The sequence below is a fragment of the Stenella coeruleoalba genome (assembly GCF_951394435.1).
Source record: "Stenella coeruleoalba genome assembly, chromosome: 7".
Taxonomy (NCBI): domain Eukaryota; kingdom Metazoa; phylum Chordata; class Mammalia; order Artiodactyla; family Delphinidae; genus Stenella; species Stenella coeruleoalba.
Window position 1 is genome coordinate 114,218,313 of NC_137153.1, and position 22,506 is coordinate 114,240,818.

The following is a 22,506-nucleotide window of genomic DNA, read 5'->3' on the forward strand; positions in this document are numbered from 1 at the left end:
AGCAGCCCTCCTCCCGCCAGCAGGGGGAGCCGAGGAGAAGGCGGGCGGGAGGCCGTGATGCGCGGAGCTGCCGCCGCTCCCTCCCGGAGTCGGGACCAAGGCTGCCGCTCGCCCATTCGTCCGCGGCGAGACTCCCGGACACAGCCAGAGCGGGATCCCGGACTCGGAGTCCCGGAGAGAGGCCAGTCCCGGGTCGCCAACACCCCGGTCCGCGCCTGCCCGGAAGTGCCGGCGCTGAGGGGGCGGGGCCGAGAAGCGCTTCCGGGGGCGGGGGGCGCGGGCTGGGGCGGCAGCCGGAGCGGCGGGGACGGGCCTGGCGCCGGCGGCGGCGGAGGGGGCGCCGCGGGCGGGCGATGTGAGCGCGGCGCTCTCCGCAGGTGAGGCGCGCCGGCGGGGGGCGGTGGGCGGCGGGCGAGGCGCGGGCGGAGCCAGCGGAGTCGGTGGCAGCCCCTGGCCGCTGTCCGGTTCCCTCTGGGCGCGGCGGGGCGGGAGCCTCCGCGCCTGGTCAGCCCCGCGGGCCGGCGGGTGGGCGGGTGGTGCGGGTTGGAGCCGAGGCCGGGCGGGGTCCGGACGCTCTGGGCACCTGCTCTGGTCCGGCGCGCGCCCCCAAGGGGCCAACCCTGCTTGGCCCCGGAGTCCGGGCGCTGCTGGCGGGTCTGAGGGCAGCGCTCGGCCAGCTGCCCCGGGCTCCCCAGCCTCCGCCCGGGCGTCTCGGGATCCCCTGCTTCCGGGCCCCTCGGCCCCGGGGGCGCTCCCCCTTTGTACGGGGAGGCCGGATGGTTAAGTCCCCGGGAGAGCCGGGCCGGGCCGCGGGGTCGGCCCTGCTGGTGGCTGCAACCGAGCTCTTGCCCCACGCCACGGCTTTTCTCCAGGTAAACAGGCGGCGGCGCGTCCTGCTTGGCCCTGGACGTCTCCATGGTCACTCTCGCCCTCAGACGGTCCTGCCATTACGGAGGGCTGGGCTGGCCTGGGTGTGTAAACAGTGTCCTTCTAGGCTAGGCGGCTGTGCCTTGGGGCATGAATAGTCTGGGAGTCTCAGTCTTGAGGCTTTCAGCAAGCCTTTTCCATGCTGGGTCTCAGTTTCCCCACCTGATCAGTGAGGGTTTTAGATAAGCTCTCTAAAGACCCTTCCAGGTCTACCATTCTGTGTATGTCTGAAATTGGAATGGCTGTCCCTGGTTCAAGATACTGGGCAGCTTCACCGAAGACTTTTTGCAAATGTGGACTTTTTAGCCGCTTAATACACTTGTTTTCAGACAGGGTTTAAAATGAATCCAAGAAGCGTTTCTAAACCTAACCTTATCCTAATTCATTCCTTGCTTTTGTTCCTAGTAGTAGTCAATCACATCCTGCTGAGTTTTTGCGTGCAAAATTTTTTTTTGTTGTTTATATCTGCCCATTTTCTCTTTGTTCCCTAGTCAGGCCCTCTTTACCTCACATCTGGATTATCGCAGCAGCTTCTTAGCTAGTCTCTGACTTCAGAAGTCCCCCCACCTCTCCCATCCTTCCTTTATGCTAATGCTAAACTTAATATAGGAAGTCAAAAAAAGAGTTGAGTGTTTGCTTGCTTATTAAATGTCAAGATGCTGTTCCATGTGGTGGGGTAAAGTCGTAGGAGGCACACTTCCAGCCTCCAAGCAGCTTTACACTGGGTGCTGAGACTTTACCTGTGGAAAGGTAATTGATGAGACAAGCCTGTGTGCTGTAGAATTAAGAGGAAGGAGAGATGGAGGTTACTATAGGCCAAGTGGTCAGGAAAGGCTTTAGTGAGGGGGTGGGGTTTGAGCTGGCTGTTAAAGGATGAGTAGGACTCTGATAGGAAAAGAAGAATCAGACCCAGTGATCCCGTGGAGTTAGTGAATAGACCAGTTTCCTTGTAGAGAAGGGTGCTTAAAGGAAGGGAATAAGGAAAGATTGGCTGGGCTAGTTTCTGAAAGAACTTGAACACTAGGCCAAAGTTGAAACTATTCTAAAGGCAGTGGTGAGAGGCAAGAGACTAGGGGTGGCTCATGATCATTTACAGGAGGGGAGGGGAGAGGCTGGGGGCCAGGAAATCAGCTAAAAGGCCACAGGTATTTATACCACTATTCAAAGCTGAGTACATCCTCTGCCTGCCACACTGCATCCAGTCAGTGCCCGCCGTGTCTTTTCAAGGCTCTCCTCACCTTCTTGGACCTTATTTGCTGCTTCTCCTCCCCGACTGTCTCCTGCAGAAGTGAGTTTGTGACTGCTTCGAGGGCGTTGCGCCTCTTGTTCCCCCTTCTGAAGTCCTGGCCTCCTTTTTCTTCTCCTCTGTGTAAATTCTCCATTTCACTTCCTTCAAGCCCCTGCTGAAGATATACTTCCTCCAGAGGGTGTTCCCTGACTGCCCTACCCCCATGCCTTTGTGGCACTCAGAATCTAAAGCACAGGATTCAGCACTTGTTCCTCGGTTACTGAACTTGCTCTTGTCCCAGCTGAAGTGGGTGTTTTTTTTGAGGGCATTTTGTCTTAATACTTCTCTTGCAGCCCTTGTAATATCTAATACTGTAGCTGGGCTTTTGTAATAGGTATGCAAATACTTCCTAATTTTTGTTGGTAAATGACTTAAATTTTTTTGAACCGCCCCTTTTTAAAGGAGAAGCTTTTATTAGTTATCAGTTTTCTCTGTCATATATCATTTACGTCTAATGCTGCCATTCAAGGTGGATGTTTTCAGCTTTCATTCTTCAAGTGCAGATAACATAAAATGAATCTTTGAAACATTAAAATGTTTACTCTTGATTATGGGAAAGGAAAACATCATGTAATTCTTCAGTTGGAGGCTGTGGGGAAAGTACATCAGCTTTGGAATCAGACCAGTCTGGGTTTGAATCCCAGCAAGGCTACTTACTAGCCATGTGAACTTGGACAATTTATATAATGTCTCTGATCCTCTGTTTTCTCATCTGTAGTATGGGGATAATAAAATCCATTTCCTAGGGTTTTGTGAGTTTTAAAGTGAAAAAAAGTATATGAAGGAGGTAGCAACGTTTATAGCACCTAGTAACTGCTTAATATTTACATTTTCATCATCATCATCATCATTATTAGGTGTAAATTTATCAAGGTGGAGAAATGATAGGCTGCCGAACCTCGGTGTATTTACTGAGCTGTGTATTTCTACATGTCTGTGGATCCTACTTTTACCTTCCAGCTGAAGCACTTGTCAAAAATGTCAGTATCACAAATCTATAATGTGTCATTATGTTTTATTCCCATTAATTTTCATCTTTCTCTAGTTTAAATTCTGCTTAATGGTTTTCAAACTTCTTAATTGTGTCCGTTTAATGTTTTGTAGCTGACAAACTGCTGAATTTAGCTTAGTGAAGGTCATCAACTGAAGGCAGTTTAATTTCTAATGGTTATTTTCTGGTTGTATTGATGGCATGGAAAACTTCATGGAAGAAAGCAATTCAAGGTGAGCTTTTCGAATCCTTTTATCTTTCGAGGTGGGACTTAATATATTTCCCAGGTCTGGTGTCCCCTGAAATGCCAGCAGTAAGCAGATAAGATGTTACTCCTTGACTTTTTTGAGTTCTTTGCCTTAAGAAAGCTTATTCATTCCTTTAACTGAAACAAATCTTTCTATTTCATGATAGAATTTTAAGCATCTAATTGCCCACTTCATAGACAGAAGTAAAAAGAATGGACATTATGCAGAGAAATGGCTGCAAAGTACAAGGAATTGTAACCCCTTAATTATCACTGTGTTGGTGTAATGATACACCCTTAAATGAGAAATTTTTTTTCCACTCAAAGGTGATCAGTAAGACACTAGCACCAATAAAACCCCTACTTCTCACCACTGTGCCTGGATTAAAATCTTATTCTTACGGGAGATAAGAATTCTGGCTCTGAAGACTGTCAAATCCAGGTTCAAATCCTGGCTCAGCCAGTCATTAATGAGTTTGGGAAAGGTTCTTAGTCTCTCTGAGTGTTTTCTCATCTGTAGAATGGGGATAGCTGCCGTGTCTATCTCATAGTGTTGTCATGAAGATTCAGTGAGCAGGTAGAGAGCTTACTTAGTGTACAGAACGCAGTTGGAGCTCAGTAACTGTTACTGCCAGTCAGGTTAAAGAGTCCATTCCTGCTCTGCTAGGAAAGCTCAGAAGAAGCTTCTGATGTTTTGCACTGACTGAAAGACAGTCTCCACTGTCAAACGAAACCGCACTCTCAGAATTATTGTATCTGAGCAGACTTGGAGAATGTTAACGCCTTGGTAGGAAATCTAACAGTTTGGATAAAAATGTTCTTTCAGGCTCACATGAATTAATGCAGTAAGAACTCTAGACTTGTTTTCTTTTAAATTAGGATGAGTACTTCATGAATATCCATCACGGAATGCCATTTTATTTATTTTTTTCTTGCATTGGGTTTCAGCGGCACCAGAATGTTTCATGCAGGCCTGGTGTTATTCGGCTGCTGCTTTCTGAAGGATTAGATTGTATTTCATGACAGCTCAATTTTAGTTTTTCTCTAGACCCAGGCAGAAATACCTAAGAAAGTTATTTTTGTATCCTTGTGACTGCTGTCACCATGCCTGTTGTCCCCAGTGCTTCCATTCAGCGGTCTTGTTAATGACTTTTTGTTTGGGAATGATAAGGGATCTTCAGGTCTTCAGTGCCTGATAGAGAAAGTCTAGCTTGAGTTGTGTCTCCAGTATCAGCAAGTGACTGAAGCCAGCAGGTGCAGATCTGGGTTTGGAATCATGAGCATCTTGATGGAGAATAATGGGTACTTCCTGGTGCCTTAAACAACTTCCAAATTTGTAACCTTGCTTTCCTTTCTTGGAAGTGTCGCAGGGTATTTTTAAATGAAGTGGAGCAAATTAGAGTGTTTATGGGTTAGATGGGAGTGAACCACCTTGCTAGATTTTTCCTGCTGGTGAGAAGATCCTACGTCTCTCGGGTGTTCAGCAGGAAAAGTTGAAAGCTGAGGGTGCCGCCATGGTGGCAGTCATGGATTTTGAGCCACCAGCTTGGTTTAGGTTGCTGAGAGCCTCTCTCTGCCAGACACACTGCTAGGCTCTGGGCACACAGTCCCTGCCCTCAGAGAGCTCACCACTGAGGGTGTGAGCTCAGCAGCACGGGAGGCTCAAGAATCAGCACATCACATTTGCTTAGGTTTTACACTTTTACTTTTGCTCTGGTTGTCATTACTGGGAAACAGTTCCAGGGTTTAAGACCAAGGATTTTGTAGAGGGGATTTCAAGGCCCATGTGGGTGTTTTGCCCAGATGACATTTAAGTGTCTTTTCTCATCTTTAGGTTCTCTTTAGAATGGATTTGCAGTGTGGGAAGATGGCACTAGTCTAGGTTCTGGTTTTCACTGTTTGGTTTCCTTACAGCTTAACAAAAGGCACGATGCAGAATTTTATTAGTCAGTGAAACGGTGCCTTAAGGAGAGGGCTAGGTGTGCATGTTTCCTCTTTCGTGAGCATGTTACAGTAGGAGCAAATAACTGTTCCTTCTGTTCTCAACTGTGTTTTCTGTTTTCCCTTTTAGTAACCGCATGTTACCACATTCATCCTTGGCTAGTACAATTTTTGATTACTCCCAAATTGTGCCTATTGGACAACTCTGTTCAGAGGCCCAGTGGGCAGCCTAAACTCAGCTTGTCTGAGGTGGAACTAACTTCCAGAGTGGATAGCATCCCTCCGTCTCCAAGCCCTGTTGAGTCCTTCTTTGGACTCGTGTTCAAATTGGCTGCCACCGGAATCCAGTTTGAGATTTCCAGTCTCGTATTCAAGGCCGTCCACGTTCCCACTGTGGCATTCCTCTTTCCCTCATCGCTCCTTGTACCTGGGCCCTGGCCACTACCCCAGACACCATACATTTTCACTCCAGTGTTCTTTGCTTCTGCCATTCCTCTGCCTGAAGTGTTCTTTCTGTTCCATTTGAAATGCAAAGTCCTGTTCAAATATTACTTCCACCATGAAGATTTTATTTATTCTCTTTGATTAAAAAAAATTCTCTTTGGTCAAAAGTAATCAGTCTTGTCATTGCTCTCATAGTTCTTTGTTTCTGCCTCTATAATTGTCTGCTTGATACAATAATTACCCATTTGCAGCCTATCTTTCCCTAGATTCCTTGGTTTTAAAAATTATATATTTTTAGGAAAAACCCTATACCATGTCTTAAAAGAACTTTTAGTGAGAATAATACAGCTATATGATAAAAAAATTCAAAAAGTATAAAAGTCTGTTTCCCTTCCCTTTCCCCAGTCTGTAGTCCTCATTCCCGAAAGTCACCAACATTAATGGTTTCATAGGATTCCTTCCAGAATGGATACAGCAGTATATACTTGTTCTTTTAAGAAAAGTACATAAAGTGAATCACATATATACATACAGATTTTTCTGTGGCTTGCTGATTTTGGCTAAATATTAGAGCTCTTTTCCATGTCGAAGGATACAGGTCTATTTATTCTTCTTAATGGCTGGGTAGTGTTTCATTGTTGATTGGTTTTTTTGTTTTGTTTTGTTTTGTTTTTTTGAACAAGTCTTCTCTGGATTTTGAGCTCGTTTCCCTCTTTTTTTTTTTGCTATAGCAAATAAAAGTGCTCAGTGGACATACATATCCTGATAAGCTATTGTAAGTACTGTGTATTTGTAAGCTTAATTCTTAATAGTTAATTGTGGGCCAAACGATGAATGCTTTTTACATCTTAATTGATATTACCAGATTATCCCTCAGGATTACACCTGCACACTTTTAAAATGTGTGCAGGTCTGATGGGTTACGAATGGTATCTCATTTTTTCTTTTTGTAATTCACATGACTTGATCATGAATAAAGCTAAACATCTTTTCATATGTTTTTGATCACTTTTTCTTTGAACTGTTAATATCTTTTGCACCTTCTTCCATAGGATTTTGTGTGTCAGTCCAAATCTGTTTGAGTTATAATATAGCCCTTTGTCAAATGTGCACGTACTTTCCCTCAATATGTCGTTTATCTTTCTGCTTGGAGGGTGGATTTTTTATATTATATATTTCTATGTTGTCAAATGTATTTGTCCTTTGTGGCTTCTGGGACTTAATGTCATGCTTGCAGAGACCTCTATGACATTATTATAAATAAATTCACCCATGCTTTCTTTTAGTTATTTTTTGGTGATAGTTAAGTCTTTTAAAAATAGTGTCAGAAGACTATAATGACATTAAGTGGAAAATAATAGGACCCTCCTTACATTCCCTGGTGCTTTATAAGAAATTGTTAAATATGCAGCACCTTTGAAAACTTAGGGAGCTGTAATTTCCATTAATCGGGCATTTTATTTTATGTGAACCTATAGTGGTCATATAGAAGAGCACTCACTACCTTTTTGCCTCATTTGCTCAAACTCAGTGGGAGGAGCCAGGTGAGAGGAGGAACAGAGTGGCGATGAACTGGCGTCTGTCCACCCTTCCCAGGATCAGCCTTGTCTCTTAGATTATGGTCAGCTGGTTTCCCTGTCTTTATGAAGTGTGACTTTTTTAAAGCTCCTTCAGGTCAAATGTATTTATTCTTGGTGAGCTTTGGAATCTGGATTAGGGGGTATCATTCCCTTGTTTGTAGCGTTTCAGAACAGCGTCTTGTCCTGATGCCTGGGTGTGGTCATATGTTCTGTAGCTTTTTTTGGGTGGGAGCTTGCAAAGATTTCAAGCAGCTTTACTTGCTAAGCCTTGTTGTCATATGGTCTTGTATCAGATCTTAGTTTTCTTTTCAGAGCATGCATGCATGTTTATTTCCAGGACCCTTCTCCTTCACTTCGCACTTCAAGTCTGTGGGTCGAGTATCCCAGGCTGGCTTGTATGGTATTTAGGGGACAGCACCTTTCCCCTGTGGCTCGTGCCCACACTGCCTCGCTGTGTGAGTGGCCTCCCTTCTCTGGTTGCCCAGTCTGCCTGAACTCCCCAGCATGTGGCTGTGCTCTTCCCGAACCTGGTCGCTCTTCACTCCTCACGGTTCTGTCTTGCTCTGGCCTGTGCTGGCCTTGCTGCTGTCCTCAGTGCTTTCAGACCTGGCTTCCTCGCTACTTGGTCAGTCCTGGATAGCCCCTCACAGTCTGCTGTTGCTTTTTAAATGCCAGTCTCAGTGCTGCTTTGAATTCTCTTGAACTTGGGCTGAACCTGTGTCTTGGCAGCATCTGCTCTCTGTGACTTTCACCCTCGAACACCAAAAGGACCACTTACTTGAGCCCTAGGTCGGTGGTTTCTAATGAATAGAGGCTTTAGCGTATGAAGATAGCTGTTTATTTAAAGCAGGTAAAATCAGCCAGGATGCAGGGCTCTGACGGGGAAGCGGGAGTAAAAGCTGTGAATATGGAAGGCATAATATACTGCAGCTGGAGGGCCACCTGGGACTTTTTTCTGATCATAACCCTTCCTTCTACCGGTGACTTAGATCTAGAAAAAAGGGAGATTTTGATCTTGAAAGAGGGTTCTATGGTAAATCCCTAGAGCTGAGATTACTCATGCACAGGGCATGTGCGCTTGTAAGTTCGATGGATGTTACTAAAATGCTCCCTTTTGCCTTTCTTCATCTCCTTCCTCCCGACAGAGGAAGGAGTAAGAGCCCTGGGCAGTGGTAGGAGGTTGTCACCTGTCACTGTCCCTTTCCCTGGCCACCACCCTAGGGCAGGGAGGTAACCTAGGGCAAGCTTTCGTTTCCTCCTGCCTTTCCCTCAACTCTCCTGCCTCCCTTACTGGTCCAGCTACTCCCCTTGGGCAAATTAAACAAGGATAAGGGGTTATTGTGTAGGGGTCTAGATGGCCAGACTTTGCAACAGCCCTGAAAAAGTTAAGTTAGCCTCTTGGAGCCTCAGTTTCCTCACCTCTCAAGGGAGGGTAATCGTACCTGCCTTCTGGTGGAAGGTCAAGAGAACTCATACATATGTATGAATAATACATATAAGGCCTTTACGACATGCCTAGCATGTGTCGAGCATTCAGTAAATATTGTAATTGATGATGATGATGATGATGATGATGATGGGCTTTTCCAAGTAAGGGGGGAAGGCTAAGGAGTGTGGTGGAAGGTGACAGTGATCCCCTTGGGCAGTTGCTGAGGCTGGTGTGGAGGTGGCTGGACGAATGTCAGGACTGCCCACGTCCGAGGTGGTCCTTCCCAGAACCCACTGTTGAGACCGATGGTGGCAGTCTCATCAGCTGACTGTGGCAGAGGCTGTGTGTGAGGTGAGAGCTGCTTCCCGAGGGGTGAAAGCATTCTCCAGTTAAAGAAATTGGAGAGCAGAAAGTTTGTGTGTCCATTGGTTGAATGAGCAGAAGAGCGTTATGAAGAAATCGGGGAGCTGACAATTTTGAACTTCCCAGAGACCATTTCAACTAATATCCTCTTTGTATATGTTTTAAAAAGAAGTATTTCACATTGTTATCCAAAGTATAGTTTTAACAAACAAAACCAGAATGAGTATTGTTAAAATAAGTATTAATGGTATTGAAGAAAAATATCCAGTTTATATATACTTGTTTTTAATTAAAATATAGCAATGTAAATGTCTAGTTTGGGGATTTTTTTTGTTTACTATTGATATAGTGGGACAGAAAGACCTGTGATTAATCTGCTGAATTAAAGAATACTGATTCTGATGTCTTTAGTGAGTGGAATAATCAAATTCATTATTGTTTTCTGAAGCAGCTGCAAACTTAGTCTAAATGAAAAACTAATATAAATCACTTCTCTGCATTATCAAAAATGAACTCCATTCCCATCTCTCTCTGAGTTGGGAGGAATCTGCAGTAAGCCTGTATCAAACTGCAAGACTGGGACTCTTATTTATCTTTGAGTTCCCTTTGGTTCTGTGCACGTAAGAGATTGAAATTGAACATACCCTATAAATGTAGAAAAATAAATTCCCAGTCAGTATGTCATTTAGTGATTGCAGTTAAATCTAATACTTGCAGCACATTGGACAAAAGGCTCGTTTTCTTAATTTGCAGAGAACTCTGACAGTTCAATAGAGAGTCAGATATGGGCAAAGGATATGGGTAGGCAGTTCGAAGACAAACTTAGACAAATTGCCATTGAAGATGAGAAAAGATGATCAACCCCATTTATAATTAAATCACAGCAAAACAGTGAGATACCACTTTTAACCTGTCAGTGTGGCAAAGGTGAAAAAGTTCAATATTCATTATTAGCAGTTACGGGGGTACAGGCACTTCACGTGCTGTTGGTGAAGGGACAGTTGCTGCCACCTTTTGGGAGGTAAGTTGGCATTATCGATGGATGTGAAAAACTAACGCAGTAGCCCCTCTGCTAGGAGGAACTACTATGACTATTTAAATGGTTTCCTGCTTTTGGTATCACCTGGGGACTGATTAAGTATTGAAGACATGGTGGCACATATGAAATTCATTTATATGAATTTCATGGAATACTATGAAATCAGAAAAGAGAATGAAGTAGATGAGCTTGTGCTGCTGTGGAAAGATTTTAAGGTATATTAAATACTTTTTTTTTTTTAACATCTGTATTGGAGTGTAATTGCTTTACAATGGTGTGTTAGTTTCTGCTTTATAACAAAGTGAATCAGCTATACATAAACATATATCCCCACATCCCCTCCCTCTTGCATCTCCCTCCCACCCTCCCTATCCCACCCCTCTAGGTGGTCGCAAAGCACTGAGCTGATCTCCCTGTGCTATGCAGCTGCTTCCCACTAGCTATCTATTTTACATTTGGTAGTATATATAAGTCCATGCCATTCTCTCACTTCATCCCAGCTTACCCTTTAAATACATTTTTAAAAAGCAGAGTACAGAACAGTTTATGCTGATATATGTTTATAATTTTCTCTGAAAGAACACCCAAAAACTCTTTCCAGTGATTGAGAGGCACTGGAGAAGAATTTTGCTATCCATTTTATATTTTTCTGTACGATAGTTTGAAGTTTGACCATATGCATATATTTTATTTTAAAGATAAAATTAAACATTGATCTAACTTTGGTGTAGGCCCACTGACATTCCATTCAAGGGAGAAATCAAGACCCTCGAGGAACCAGTGATTAGCCCATGCTGGAAAATTGCAGAGGAGTGGAGGGTTCTGTTGGAACTGATGTGTCTGTGAGAGGTTCTGGCTTCCTTTGCTTCAGGACCGCTGGACCTGATGTCAGGTCTGGGTGTGGAATTGTGATTAATTATGCCTTTTACTCCTTTTCTGTGACTAGGACTTCAGTTACCTGTAAATTCCCTGTGTGTCAGTCTCTGAGAAGCCTCTTATTCGAGAGTGTTGCTTGTTAGCAGCTTTAGGCAGGAGTCTCTGAATCTCATTGTCACTGCCGAGAGGACGCGTCAGTGTCAAGGAGAGGAGAATGGAGCACTTCCTTTCTCATTTTGCAGAAAAATGGAATTCCTCCTTAGGTGTTAATCATGGTCTTTCATTTTTCTCTTCAGTGATTTTCTTTCCAGTGTAGTTCTGTACTTTTTTCTGAGAAGAAGATAAAAAGCCACACAAAGGAGGAAGACACCTCATTGTGGAGCTATTTTCAGTTTTACAGACTATTTCAGAAATGCTTTTTTGTTTTCCTTTTTCTACTGGTTTTTGCCCAGGACTCTGTACCTTTAAAAAGCTGAATCCACCTTTCTTTTGCCCTTTAATTCCAAAAGTCACTATTTACACATCCTTGTGTCCCGAAAATGCTGTAATGAATAGGTAACATTTGACCACTTGGCAGGTGCCAGGCAGTTTCTGTGCTTCTAGACGGCAGTCTGGTGCAGTTATGAGCATGACCCCTGGAGCCAGACTAAGTTCATCTGTTAACTGCGGGACCTTTGGCAAGTGTCTTAATTCTTTTCTTCAGAGTCTTCATCTATAAGATGGCAGCAATCATAGTATTCCCCTAACAGAGTTGATAAGAGAATCAAATTAATTAATCTGTGTAAGGTGTTTAGCACAAGATAGGTACTCATTATATGTAAGCTATTATACACATTCATTGCATGAATTTCCCTCATTCAACTACTCCAACAGTCATGTTGGGCTGTTCTAGTCATGTTCTAGATACAGAGATCAAGGTTGATGGACTTGTCTAAGGTCACGTAACTATTTAAATGTTCATTGTTACTATTTTTATTAGAAAGTGGCACAACCAGGATTCATATCCAAGTCTAACTTCAAAGCCAGTTCTGTTTGTTACACCATCCTGTCCCCCTAAAAAAAGTCTCTAATAGCTAACCTTGATTGCCACGTGCCAAGCAACCATTGTGCTAAGTGCTTCCTACATGAATTCCTTATAACAACCCATAAGGCAAAGACTATTGCTATTGATACTACCATTAAAAACAAAAAAACTGGGCTTTCCTGGTGGCGCAGTGGTTGAGAGTCCGCCTGCCAATGCAGGGGACACGGGTTCGTGCCCCGGTCTGGGAAGATCCCACGTGCCGCGGAGCGACTGGGCCCGTGAGCCATGGCTGCTGAGCCTGCGTGTCCAGAGCCTGTGCTCCGCAATGGGAGAGGCCACAACAGCGAGAGGCCCGCGTACCGCAAAAAAAAAAAAACAAAAAAACAAAAAACTGAGACTTGGAAAGGTTATGAAGTACCTTGCCCAAGGTTTTACAAATGGAAAGCAGGTATCATTTGAATCCGTATCTGACTCCAAATTAATGCTTCTGATGGTTATATTAGGATCTTTTCTTATCTCTTAAAAACTAGATGAGGTGCCTTAAATTTTTTTAATGTTACTTATTTTTAATAAGTAATACATTCACATAGTTTAGAAATTTTAAGAGTTCAAAATGATTCACTGAAAGCTAATGGGCCTTCCAACTACCTCATCCCTGTCCCAAGAGGCCATTTGTTTTTGTGCATCATTCCAGAAATATTTTGCTAATATTTATATATGAATATATTGACACAGTGAGGTGTATATGTTTTCATAGTGCTTTATACAAATAGCATATATACTGCTCTGCATCTCAGCTTTTTCATTTAGCAATATATCATGGTGATTGTTTCATACCAGTATGAAAAGAGCTTCCTTATTCATTTTTTCTGGTGGTATAATAGTCTTTAGTATGGACATACCATAATTTATTAGCCAGGCTCCTCTTGATGAGAATTTAGTTTGTTTCCAATCTTTTGTTATGAGCTGTCCTGTAATAAATTCCTAGAGTTGAAATTGCTCAGTCATGGGGGATCGTTTGTAATTTTTCTGGATACTACTGAAATGCCCTCCAAAGTATTTGTACCATTTTATACTCACCAGCAGTGTCTATGTCAAATTATCATCTAGTAGGGATTTAAAAATACATATATTTTTGTCATTCCAAGTAATACATGTTCACTATAGAAATTTGAAAAATACAAAGAAGAAAGATAAAACATCTTTACTCTCACATTAATGTAAATATTTTGTATAATTCTTTAATATTATCTCTATGTATATTTCATATTTGTAAATACATATATACTTTTAGAAATATCATTCTGTATATTCTGTGATTACCTGATTTTTTAACAGCTTTGTTGAGGTATATAACTTACATATAAAATTGACCCATCTTAAGTATAAAATGCAGTGACTTTTAGTAAACTTAAAAAGTTGTCAAGGGCTTCCCTGGTGGCGCAGTGGTTGAGAGTCCACCTGCCGATGCAGGGGACGCGGGTTCGTGCCCCGGTCTGGGAAGATCCCACATGCCGCAGAGCGGCTGGGCCCGTGAGCCATGGCCGCTGAGCCTGCGCGTCTGGAGCCTGTGCTCCGCAACGAGAGAGGCCACAACAGTGAGAGTCCTGCGTACCGCAAAAAAAAAAAAAAAAAAGTTGTCAAACTATCACCGTAATTCAGTTTTAGACCATTTCCATCACCCATAAAGATCCCTCTTGTTCATTTGCAGTTGATCTGATTTCTTGCTGTGTTCTTAAATATTTATTCATCAAATATTTATTGAGTATCCACCATGTGCCAGGCAGTTATCTGGCACATAGTTAATATAACAGATAAAAATTCCTGCTCTCATGGGAACTAACTTACATTTTGTGGAACTAACTTTGAATTCTTTAACGTCATTTTAGTGATGATACTGTATTCAGTATATAGCTGTATCATACTTTAATAATTCCCTTATTGTTGGACATTCAGGTTGTTTCCATTGTTTGCTTTGTAATTGAATGTAGTTATGGATAAATTTTTGTGCCTATATTCATGATTTTGTTTTTACAACACAGAGTGCTGAGTTGAGAGAAATTCCCATTTTAAGGCTTTTGTTGTATTTGCCTACCAGAAGTATGTGAGAGCACCCCTCTTCCTATAACACTGCCAGCTGGGTTGCGTTTTTAAGCCTGGGCGATTTGAGAAAGAACAATTGTGTCTTGTGTTAATTTTTATATTTTGGTTTATTGATGAAGTCGTTAAGCATTTTATCCCTATGTTTAAAGGCAATTTAATTTTTTTTTTTTTTAGCATCTGTTCATATTCTTTGTTCACTTTTCAGTTGTTACATTTGGCTTTTATTGATTTGTAAGAGTTTTATACTTCCCTGCCATAGATGTTATATTTTTCATAATTTGTCTCTTTTTGTTTTTTGGTAAAAGATATTTTTTAGAGGTATAAAAGTTTTACTTAAATAGTTAAATCTCCCTTTCTTCTTCTGGTGTCTGCCTTTGTGTGCTCAGAAATGTCTTCTCTTGAAGTTATTTTGGGGTATGTTGTGAAGAAGGGATCTAACTTTATTATTATTTATTCATATTATCCAAGCAGCATCTATTTCCAGAAATCTTCCTTTTTCACTGATTGAAAATGGCCCCCAAAGGCCCATCCTGGTCTGATTTCTATCTACTTGACAGCCTCCTGTGGCCTCTGCCCTTGCTCCTTGTCCCAGCTGTGCCACAGTGCTCCAATATTTCCTTCCTTCCTGACTTGGGCTCTCATCTCTTTGTGCATGTGATTCCTTCTGTCTGGAAAATTGGAACTTTCCCTGCAGCACCCCCCCTACCCCCCAATATTTGGCTAACCTTTATCATCCTTTAGGTCTCAGTTGAGATATCATTTGTTCAAATGGCCTTCTCTGACCACTCCTCCGTTATGAAAGATCTCATAGCTCTTATCACAATTTACAACAAGAGAATTGTAGCTTACTTGGAGCTGTAGTGCCAGGCATACGGAAGACTCTCAGTATATATTTACGAAATGAATGAATTATAGCCTACTCATACATTTTGACATCTATATGTTTGGCTGTATTTTTCTTTTTCTAAAATTTTTTCAGTATTTCTTCTTCTAGATCTAATGTCCAGTATGGTGGCCATTGCTCACACGGGGCTATTGAGCACTTGAAATGTAGTTATTCCAGATTGAGACGTGCTGTAAATGCAAAATACACATCACATTTTAAAGACCTGATATGACAGGCATGAAATTCCAAGAGTGTTGTGAAAATACTGGTGACTTAGTATGAAAAAAAAGAATATAAAATATCTCATTAATAACTTTCTAATGTTGAAATGATAATGTTTTAGATATATTGAGTTAAATTTTATATTTTTCCTTTTAAACAATATAACTGCTAGAAAACATTACACACATGGCTTGTGTTGTATTTCTATTGGACGGCAGTGTTCTAGATGAATTTTAAAATCATTTTGTCAAGTTTCGAAGAAAATACTCCATTGGGCTGCATTATATTTATAAACTAACTTGCGGGGAACATGTCCATCTTGATAGTGTCAAATTTTCCTACCAGAAGCATGATATGTGTCTTTGTTTATGCATGTTTTTGTCCTTATTAAAGTGTTATAGTTTTCTTCTTGTAGATCCAATTTTTTGTTTATCCCCCAGGTATTTTATAGTTTATGTTAATATTGTTGGCTGTAACTTGTCATTAGCTTACCTAACCGGTTTTTTATGAATAATAATTTTTTAAATCCTTCACTTATTACATCCTGATTCTAACAGATTTTTTTCAAGCAATTCTTTTGTGTTTTCTGTATAAATAGTCATATCTCCCTTGGATGATAATTTCACCACCTCTTTTCTAAAGGCTATATGCCTTAATTTTCTCTTGCCTTTTTTCTTTGGCTGGAATTTCAAGAACAACGTTAAGTAAAAGAAGTGATGGGCAGACAACCTTGTAGCCTTCCAGGCACTAGCAGGAATTCCTTTACAAAAGTGTTTACCATAGAGTGTGCCAGGGAACACTGATTCTTTGGAATATTAATATGTGTACCTTGAGAGAAGAGTTTCATGGTTAAATGAGTTTGCAAACTGCTGAGTTAAATAGAATTCTAGCCTGTAGGACTTTGCAGATGGGTTAGTATGCTAATATGTTTTTTAATTCCTAGGAGGTAGGGATATTGAGCTCGGGGCTTGTGTTCTACTAAATACATTTTGGGGAATGTAGGTATATTTCCTTTTTAAGGGTGATGTTGCCATTAGTTTGCAGTAGATGCTATTATATTAGGAAAATATTGTTCTATTCTTAGCTTATTAAGTATTTTTATCCTTACTTTGAAAGTAACTTTTTAAAATGCATTTTTGGCATAGAATTGATTTGGCCATATGGTTTTTCTCCTTTGACTTATTGAGGTTGCAGATTACATTTGTGTATGTCCTAACATATAGCCATTCTTACATTTGATCATAATATATTATTCTTTTAATAGGTTATATTTGCTAGTATTTCCTTTAGGATATTAAAGTAAGTCTGTTTAGTGAAGTCTCTACGTAGGTAAAGTTGACGGTCTTTATGCTGTTTGCCATATTCTAATGTCAGACTTATGCCATACGAACTGAGATGCTTTAAATATTTTAGCATGCATCTAGAACAGTGTGAATGGCCTGAGGATCATTTGTGCTTTGGCACTTCTGTTTCTTTTTAATTCTGCCAATTTATGTTATCCTAAAAATATGTCCATTCCACTTGGATTTCAAATTGATTTCAATCATAAATCTAGGATAAATAATGGCACAGGGTTCCTCTCTAACTAAAATGTTTTAATAAATTCTGAGGTGGTTAAGAAAAATTCTGATGTGATTTATCATCACACTGATTGATCTTTTTCTGCAAAAGTTTTAGATTTCGTTGCACATTGTCTTGTCTTAAATTTTAAAACTTTGTGATTAAATACTGTTCTGTATTAATTACATTTTTGTTTTCTTTGGGTTTAGTTTGTTCCTTTTCTGACCTCATAAGTGATTTCATTTATTTTTATTCTTTATTGTTTAATGATAAAAATTTTTAAGGCACTGGCATTGTTAAAATTTGTTAGTTCAGAACCCCAGCATTTCATTGTGAAAAATTTCAAACATACCCAAAAGTTGAATTTTACAATAAACACCTGTATACTCAATCTAGACTCTACACTTGTTAACATTTTATTTTGTTTGCTTTATCACATATCTGTCCATCTCTTTTTGGATGCATTGTTAGGTAAGTTGAAGATATAAGTAAACTTCATTCCTAAACCCGTACTGCAGATTTGATGTGAGTTTTCTTATTTTCTAAATAGCTCTATTCCTTATTGATTTTCTTTTTGATTCAGTGCTTATTCAGGAGGTGTTTAAATTTCTCTTGATTGGGTTTTTTTTTTGTTTGTTTGTTTTGGTTTTTTTTGCGGTACACGGGCCTCTCACCCTTGTGGCCTCTCCCGCTGCGGAGCACAGGCTCCAGATGCGCAGGCTCAGCGGCCATGGCTCACGGGCCCAGCCACTCTGAGGCATGTGGGATCTTCCCGGACCGCGGCACGAACCCGTGTCCCCTGCATCGGCAGGTGGACTCTCAACCACTGCGCCACCAGGGAAGCCCTATAGGTTGGGTTTTAAAAACAAAAATATAAATGTGAGATCTAATTTTGTTGTTTTGGTCAGAGAATGCAGCCTGGGCTCTACACCGTTCTGTAGTTTTGAGTGATCAGGGCTGTGGGCTCTAGGCAGAGGGCAGCCAGCCTGTCCTGAGCACGCCAGCAGTGTGAGCACTAGCCGAGGATGATGCACTCCTGACGTGTCCGTCACTCTTCTTGATCCTCCTGTCTAAAAACTCTTCACTGAAGGCGGCCGAGCATTGCGCTATGAATTACCAACCCAAAAGGATGTAAATGTGTGTAGAGCTGAAGGGGAAAAAATGCACATCAAGACAACAACTCTAACTCTAAAAAGGTTTAAGCTCCATTCAGTATCCAGTGTGCTGTATACTTGCAAAATACCAATTGGAAATATACAAATAAGGCAGAGCATTTTTTTAAATGAATTTACTTCTGTTTTACAGAGTACTTCAAATCCTCAAAGGTAGGTGAAACAGAAAAATATATTTCTTAAAAGGATACCAAGTTCTCAGCTAGAGCTAAAATGGCTCTACTGTATGTTACATGTTTTACTTTGATCAAGATGTATGTCAGGTAATTAGGAGACTTGGCTAATGGATCATTAGGTTATTTATCTTTAGGTGAATTAACCAAGGCATGAAAGACTGAAAATAAGTAAGAGGAGAAAAGAAATGCTCAGGCGGACCCTAGGAGGTATAGTAGCTACAATGGAGGGGGTGGTGGTATTTTTGCAAGGCTGTGTTTATGCCACTTGTACTTAGTGAGGAGTCACTGGCGAATTATGAAACTCTCTCTTTCCTCAGATTACGCTTCATGTCAGTAGAAATGGACAGCAGCAGTTTTATTCAGTTTGATGTGCCCGAGTACAGCAGCACCGTTCTGAGCCAGCTAAACGAGCTCCGCCTGCAAGGGAAACTATGTGACATCATCGTCCACATTCAGGGTCAGCCGTTCCGAGCCCACAAAGCAGTCCTTGCGGCCAGCTCCCCCTACTTCCGGGACCATTCAGCATTAAGTACCATGAGTGGCTTGTCAATATCAGTGATTAAAAATCCCAATGTGTTTGAACAGTTGCTTTCATTTTGTTACACTGGAAGAATGTCCTTGCAGCTGAAGGATGTTGTCAGTTTTCTGACTGCAGCTAGCTTTCTTCAGATGCAGTGTGTCATTGACAAGTGCACGCAGATCCTAGAGAGCATCCATTCAAAAATCAGTGTTGGAGATGTGGACTCTGTGACCGTCGGTGCGGAAGAGACTCCAGAGAGTCGTAATGGAGTTAAAGACAGCAGCTACTTTGCCAACCCGGTGGAGATCTCCCCTCCATACTGCTCTCAGGTACGGCAGCCTACCACAAGCAGTGATCTTCGGATGGAGACGACACCCAGCAAAGCCTTGCGCAGCCGTGTACAGGAGGAAGGGCACTCGGACCGAGGGAGCAGTGGGAGCGTCTCTGAGTACGAGATTCAGATCGAGGGGGACCATGAGCAAGGGGACCTGCTGGGGAGGGAGAGCCAGATCACTGAAGTGAAAGTGAAGATGGAAAAGTCTGACCGTCCCAGCTGTTCCGACAGCTCCTCCCTGGGAGACGATGGCTACCACACCGAGATGGTTGATGGGGAACAAGTTGTGGCCGTGAATGTGGGCTCCTATGGTTCTGTGCTCCAGCACGCCTACTCTTACTCCCAGGCAGCTTCACAGCCAGCCGGCGTAGCTGAAGCTTTTGGAAGTTTGAGCAATTCCAGCCCATCCAGATCCATGCTGAGCTGTTTCCGAGGAGGTCGTGCCCGCCAGAAGCGGGCTCTGTCTGTCCATCTGCACAGTGATCTGCAGGGCTTGGTGCAGGGTTCCGACAGTGAAGCTATGATGAATAACCCCGGGTTTGAGAGCAGCCCCCGGGAGAGGAGTGCAAGAGGTCACTGGTACCCGTACAATGAGAGGTTGATCTGTATTTACTGTGGAAAGTCCTTCAACCAGAAGGGAAGCCTTGACAGGCACATGCGACTCCATATGGGAATCACCCCCTTTGTGTGCAAGTTCTGCGGGAAGAAGTACACGCGGAAGGACCAGCTGGAGTACCACATCCGGGGCCATACCGACGATAAACCATTCCGCTGTGAGATCTGCGGGAAGTGCTTTCCATTCCAAGGTACCCTCAACCAGCACCTGCGGAAAAACCACCCTGGCATAGCTGAAGTCAGGAGTCGCATCGAGTCCCCTGAGAGAACAGATGTGTATGTGGAACAGAAACTAGAAAATGATGCGTCGGCCTCAGAGATGGCCCTAGATTCCCGGATGGAAATTCACACGGTGTCTGATGCTCCTGATTAAGATGGTAAAGAAGTGCACCCCACAAAGCACATTAATCAACGCCTGTTTGTGATTTGCTTTGTTGTAACCTTTGGTTTTCCCAACCATCTGGAAATCTCTTGGTCTCTTGGCAGTTTTTCTAAGGTTTCTGGAAGGAACACTTCATTGTGTTTATCCTTTCCCCCGCCCTCCCTCCCTCAAGGAGCTCAAAGCATGAAGGGCAGCGTATCCAGGGAAAACACAGGCTGACAGTATTCCTCTTTGGCTGAACTCTTCATCCAAAACCTGCCAGTGATTTAGCTATGCCAACTGGTTGACCCTACATTCTCTGCCAAGAGGCATACTCTCCCATTGTGTGCACTGGCACCAGTGCATTTCCATGGAGGGAGACTGGGATGCCGTCAGCTGATACAAATGGGTAACCTTTTCTAATTTAAAATTACTTTTAGGGGGTAGTTAGACAATTTTTATATATATATATATAATAAAGCAATTATTATATATATAGTATATATACATTCTCAAATTTGATTTTATTCTGGTTGAGGTGAATGTAAGAGGAATATATAATTTAATACAATGTGAACAGGGCTTTTGACTCTGTCTCGCCCCTACCTAATATGTTAGGGTTTTGCCCCTTTATTTCCCTTATAAAAGAATGTTAATAGGTTTTCAAATATATTAATCATTGTGTCCAAAAGCAAGCAAAGCAAATCACAGTGTTCATAGCTCTGCTTCATAACAAATACATAAACCAAATGCCATAAAATGTATTCAACTCTAGTTGGAAACCATTTGGAATTTTTGTTAGTTGTCCAGTAGGTAAGCTGGATGACCCGTGGTGCTGACCTTTTTACATACAGTAGTGTTATATTAGTCAACCCCAAAGGAGCAGTGGTTTTCAATGTTTTTACTGGCCTATGAATCTACCTTCATTCCGTACTGTAGAAACATACCAGGTAACTAAATCGAATCACTCTCTACCGTGAGTTAGTACTCGCACTAAAGGAAAGGGATTTGTAGTTCTGTCTACAAAATTCTCCAAGCAGTGTTGTGGTTTTTTTTCTTCTTTCTCTTTTCAAACAGCCAGTTCAGGTGCACAGCAACTTTTTCTACATGCAGTTCCCAGGGAAACTGCAGAACTTGGAATTTGTACTTTTTGTAAAGATATACTCTATGGGAATTGCAAGCAATATATCTATCTTAGTATTGTGTGAGCTGATGAGAGCCTCCGTGGCTCCCCCGCTCTCTCAGTGTTTCCTGCTTGAAGAAACCAACAGTTAAAAAGCCCTCTAAGATACTCTGTGTGTCACCAAATCTCTGTGTGTCACCATTTTTTTGGTCACGTGGTGCTATTTTTATGTTATGTATCTTTTAGGTCAGTATAGTTGTAGAAAATGTGAAATCTAATGGTAAAAGTGAATTATAATTTTTTTCCTCTCTTGAGTTTATAGCTTGAAAAAAGACCTCAAAAGCATGTGCTGGCAAACACATTACTGTATAAAAACATACCCGAGTCCTATTTGGATAATGTTTTATTAGTACTTGAGGAAGTGTCTTCAGTTTTATATTTTGTTCACCCGTGTGCTCCTAGTATACAAAACGGGCTTTATGAGATTGCCCTGGTACTGTGTACTCCGGCAGAGAGTAATGTAAGCAGTTTGGTGGTGAGTTTGTGCTGCAGGCTGTCGGCAAGATGTCAGCACTCCAGGCTCTCTGCTTGAGAACCTTGGCCCTGAAACTCACAACTAGTGTGTCTCCACGGGAGAAGAGCACAGACCACCTAAGAGAAAAACAAAAGCGAAATTCGGACCAACCTCAGAGGCTAGGAGTTAAAGGAATACAAAAGTAGATGTTTGCTGGTTTTCCGTGCTTTTTTGGCTCTTAAAATACCAAGAATGGAGTTGGGGTGGGGGTGTTTGGGGATTTTTTTTTTTTTTTTTTTGGTTTTTTTTGGGGAAAAAATCATTCAGGCCCTTGTGTGTGATCGCCCCTGGGGGTGGTAGCTGTGCAGTAGCATCTCTTCAGCACAGGGGATCTGTTCACGCGTGAGCCGCTGCTCTCCACATCAGTGTTACTACGTACAGACACACGCGAGTCCTGCCGCTCCAAGGAGCGACTTCTGCTAACCGGGTATATAGTATGCCTTTTCCTGTCAGACTGCCTAAGTCAGGGGTCTGTTCTCTCCCTGAAGCACTTGCTCAACTCCTGTCAAAGCCGTGTGCCTCAAGGGGAGGCTGGACCCCAAGTGTTTACCCACTTAAATATGTTCTGGGGTTTCAGGTAAATGTTTGTGATTTTTTTTCCTTACATGAATAAGTTTGATTTTTTTTTTTCCGTCAAAGAATTAAATGCAAAAAATTTGTGTTGTGATACAAATTAAGTTTGTGACAAGAAGCGCCCAAATCGAGGACATG

At 42.1% G+C, this 22,506-nt stretch overlaps 1 protein-coding gene across 1 annotated transcript; it reads left to right on the forward strand.

The window, feature by feature from the left end:
- The first annotated feature begins 200 nt into the window (after window positions 1-200).
- Window positions 201-21,596, forward strand: ZBTB34 (zinc finger and BTB domain containing 34). Its single transcript, XM_079928063.1, has 2 exons — window positions 201-377; window positions 18,586-21,596. The coding sequence occupies exon 2, from the start codon at window positions 18,596-18,598 to the stop codon at window positions 20,108-20,110; it is 1,515 nt and encodes a 504-aa protein (XP_079784189.1). The 5' UTR covers window positions 201-377; window positions 18,586-18,595; the 3' UTR covers window positions 20,111-21,596.
- The last annotated feature ends 910 nt before the right edge of the window (window positions 21,597-22,506 follow it).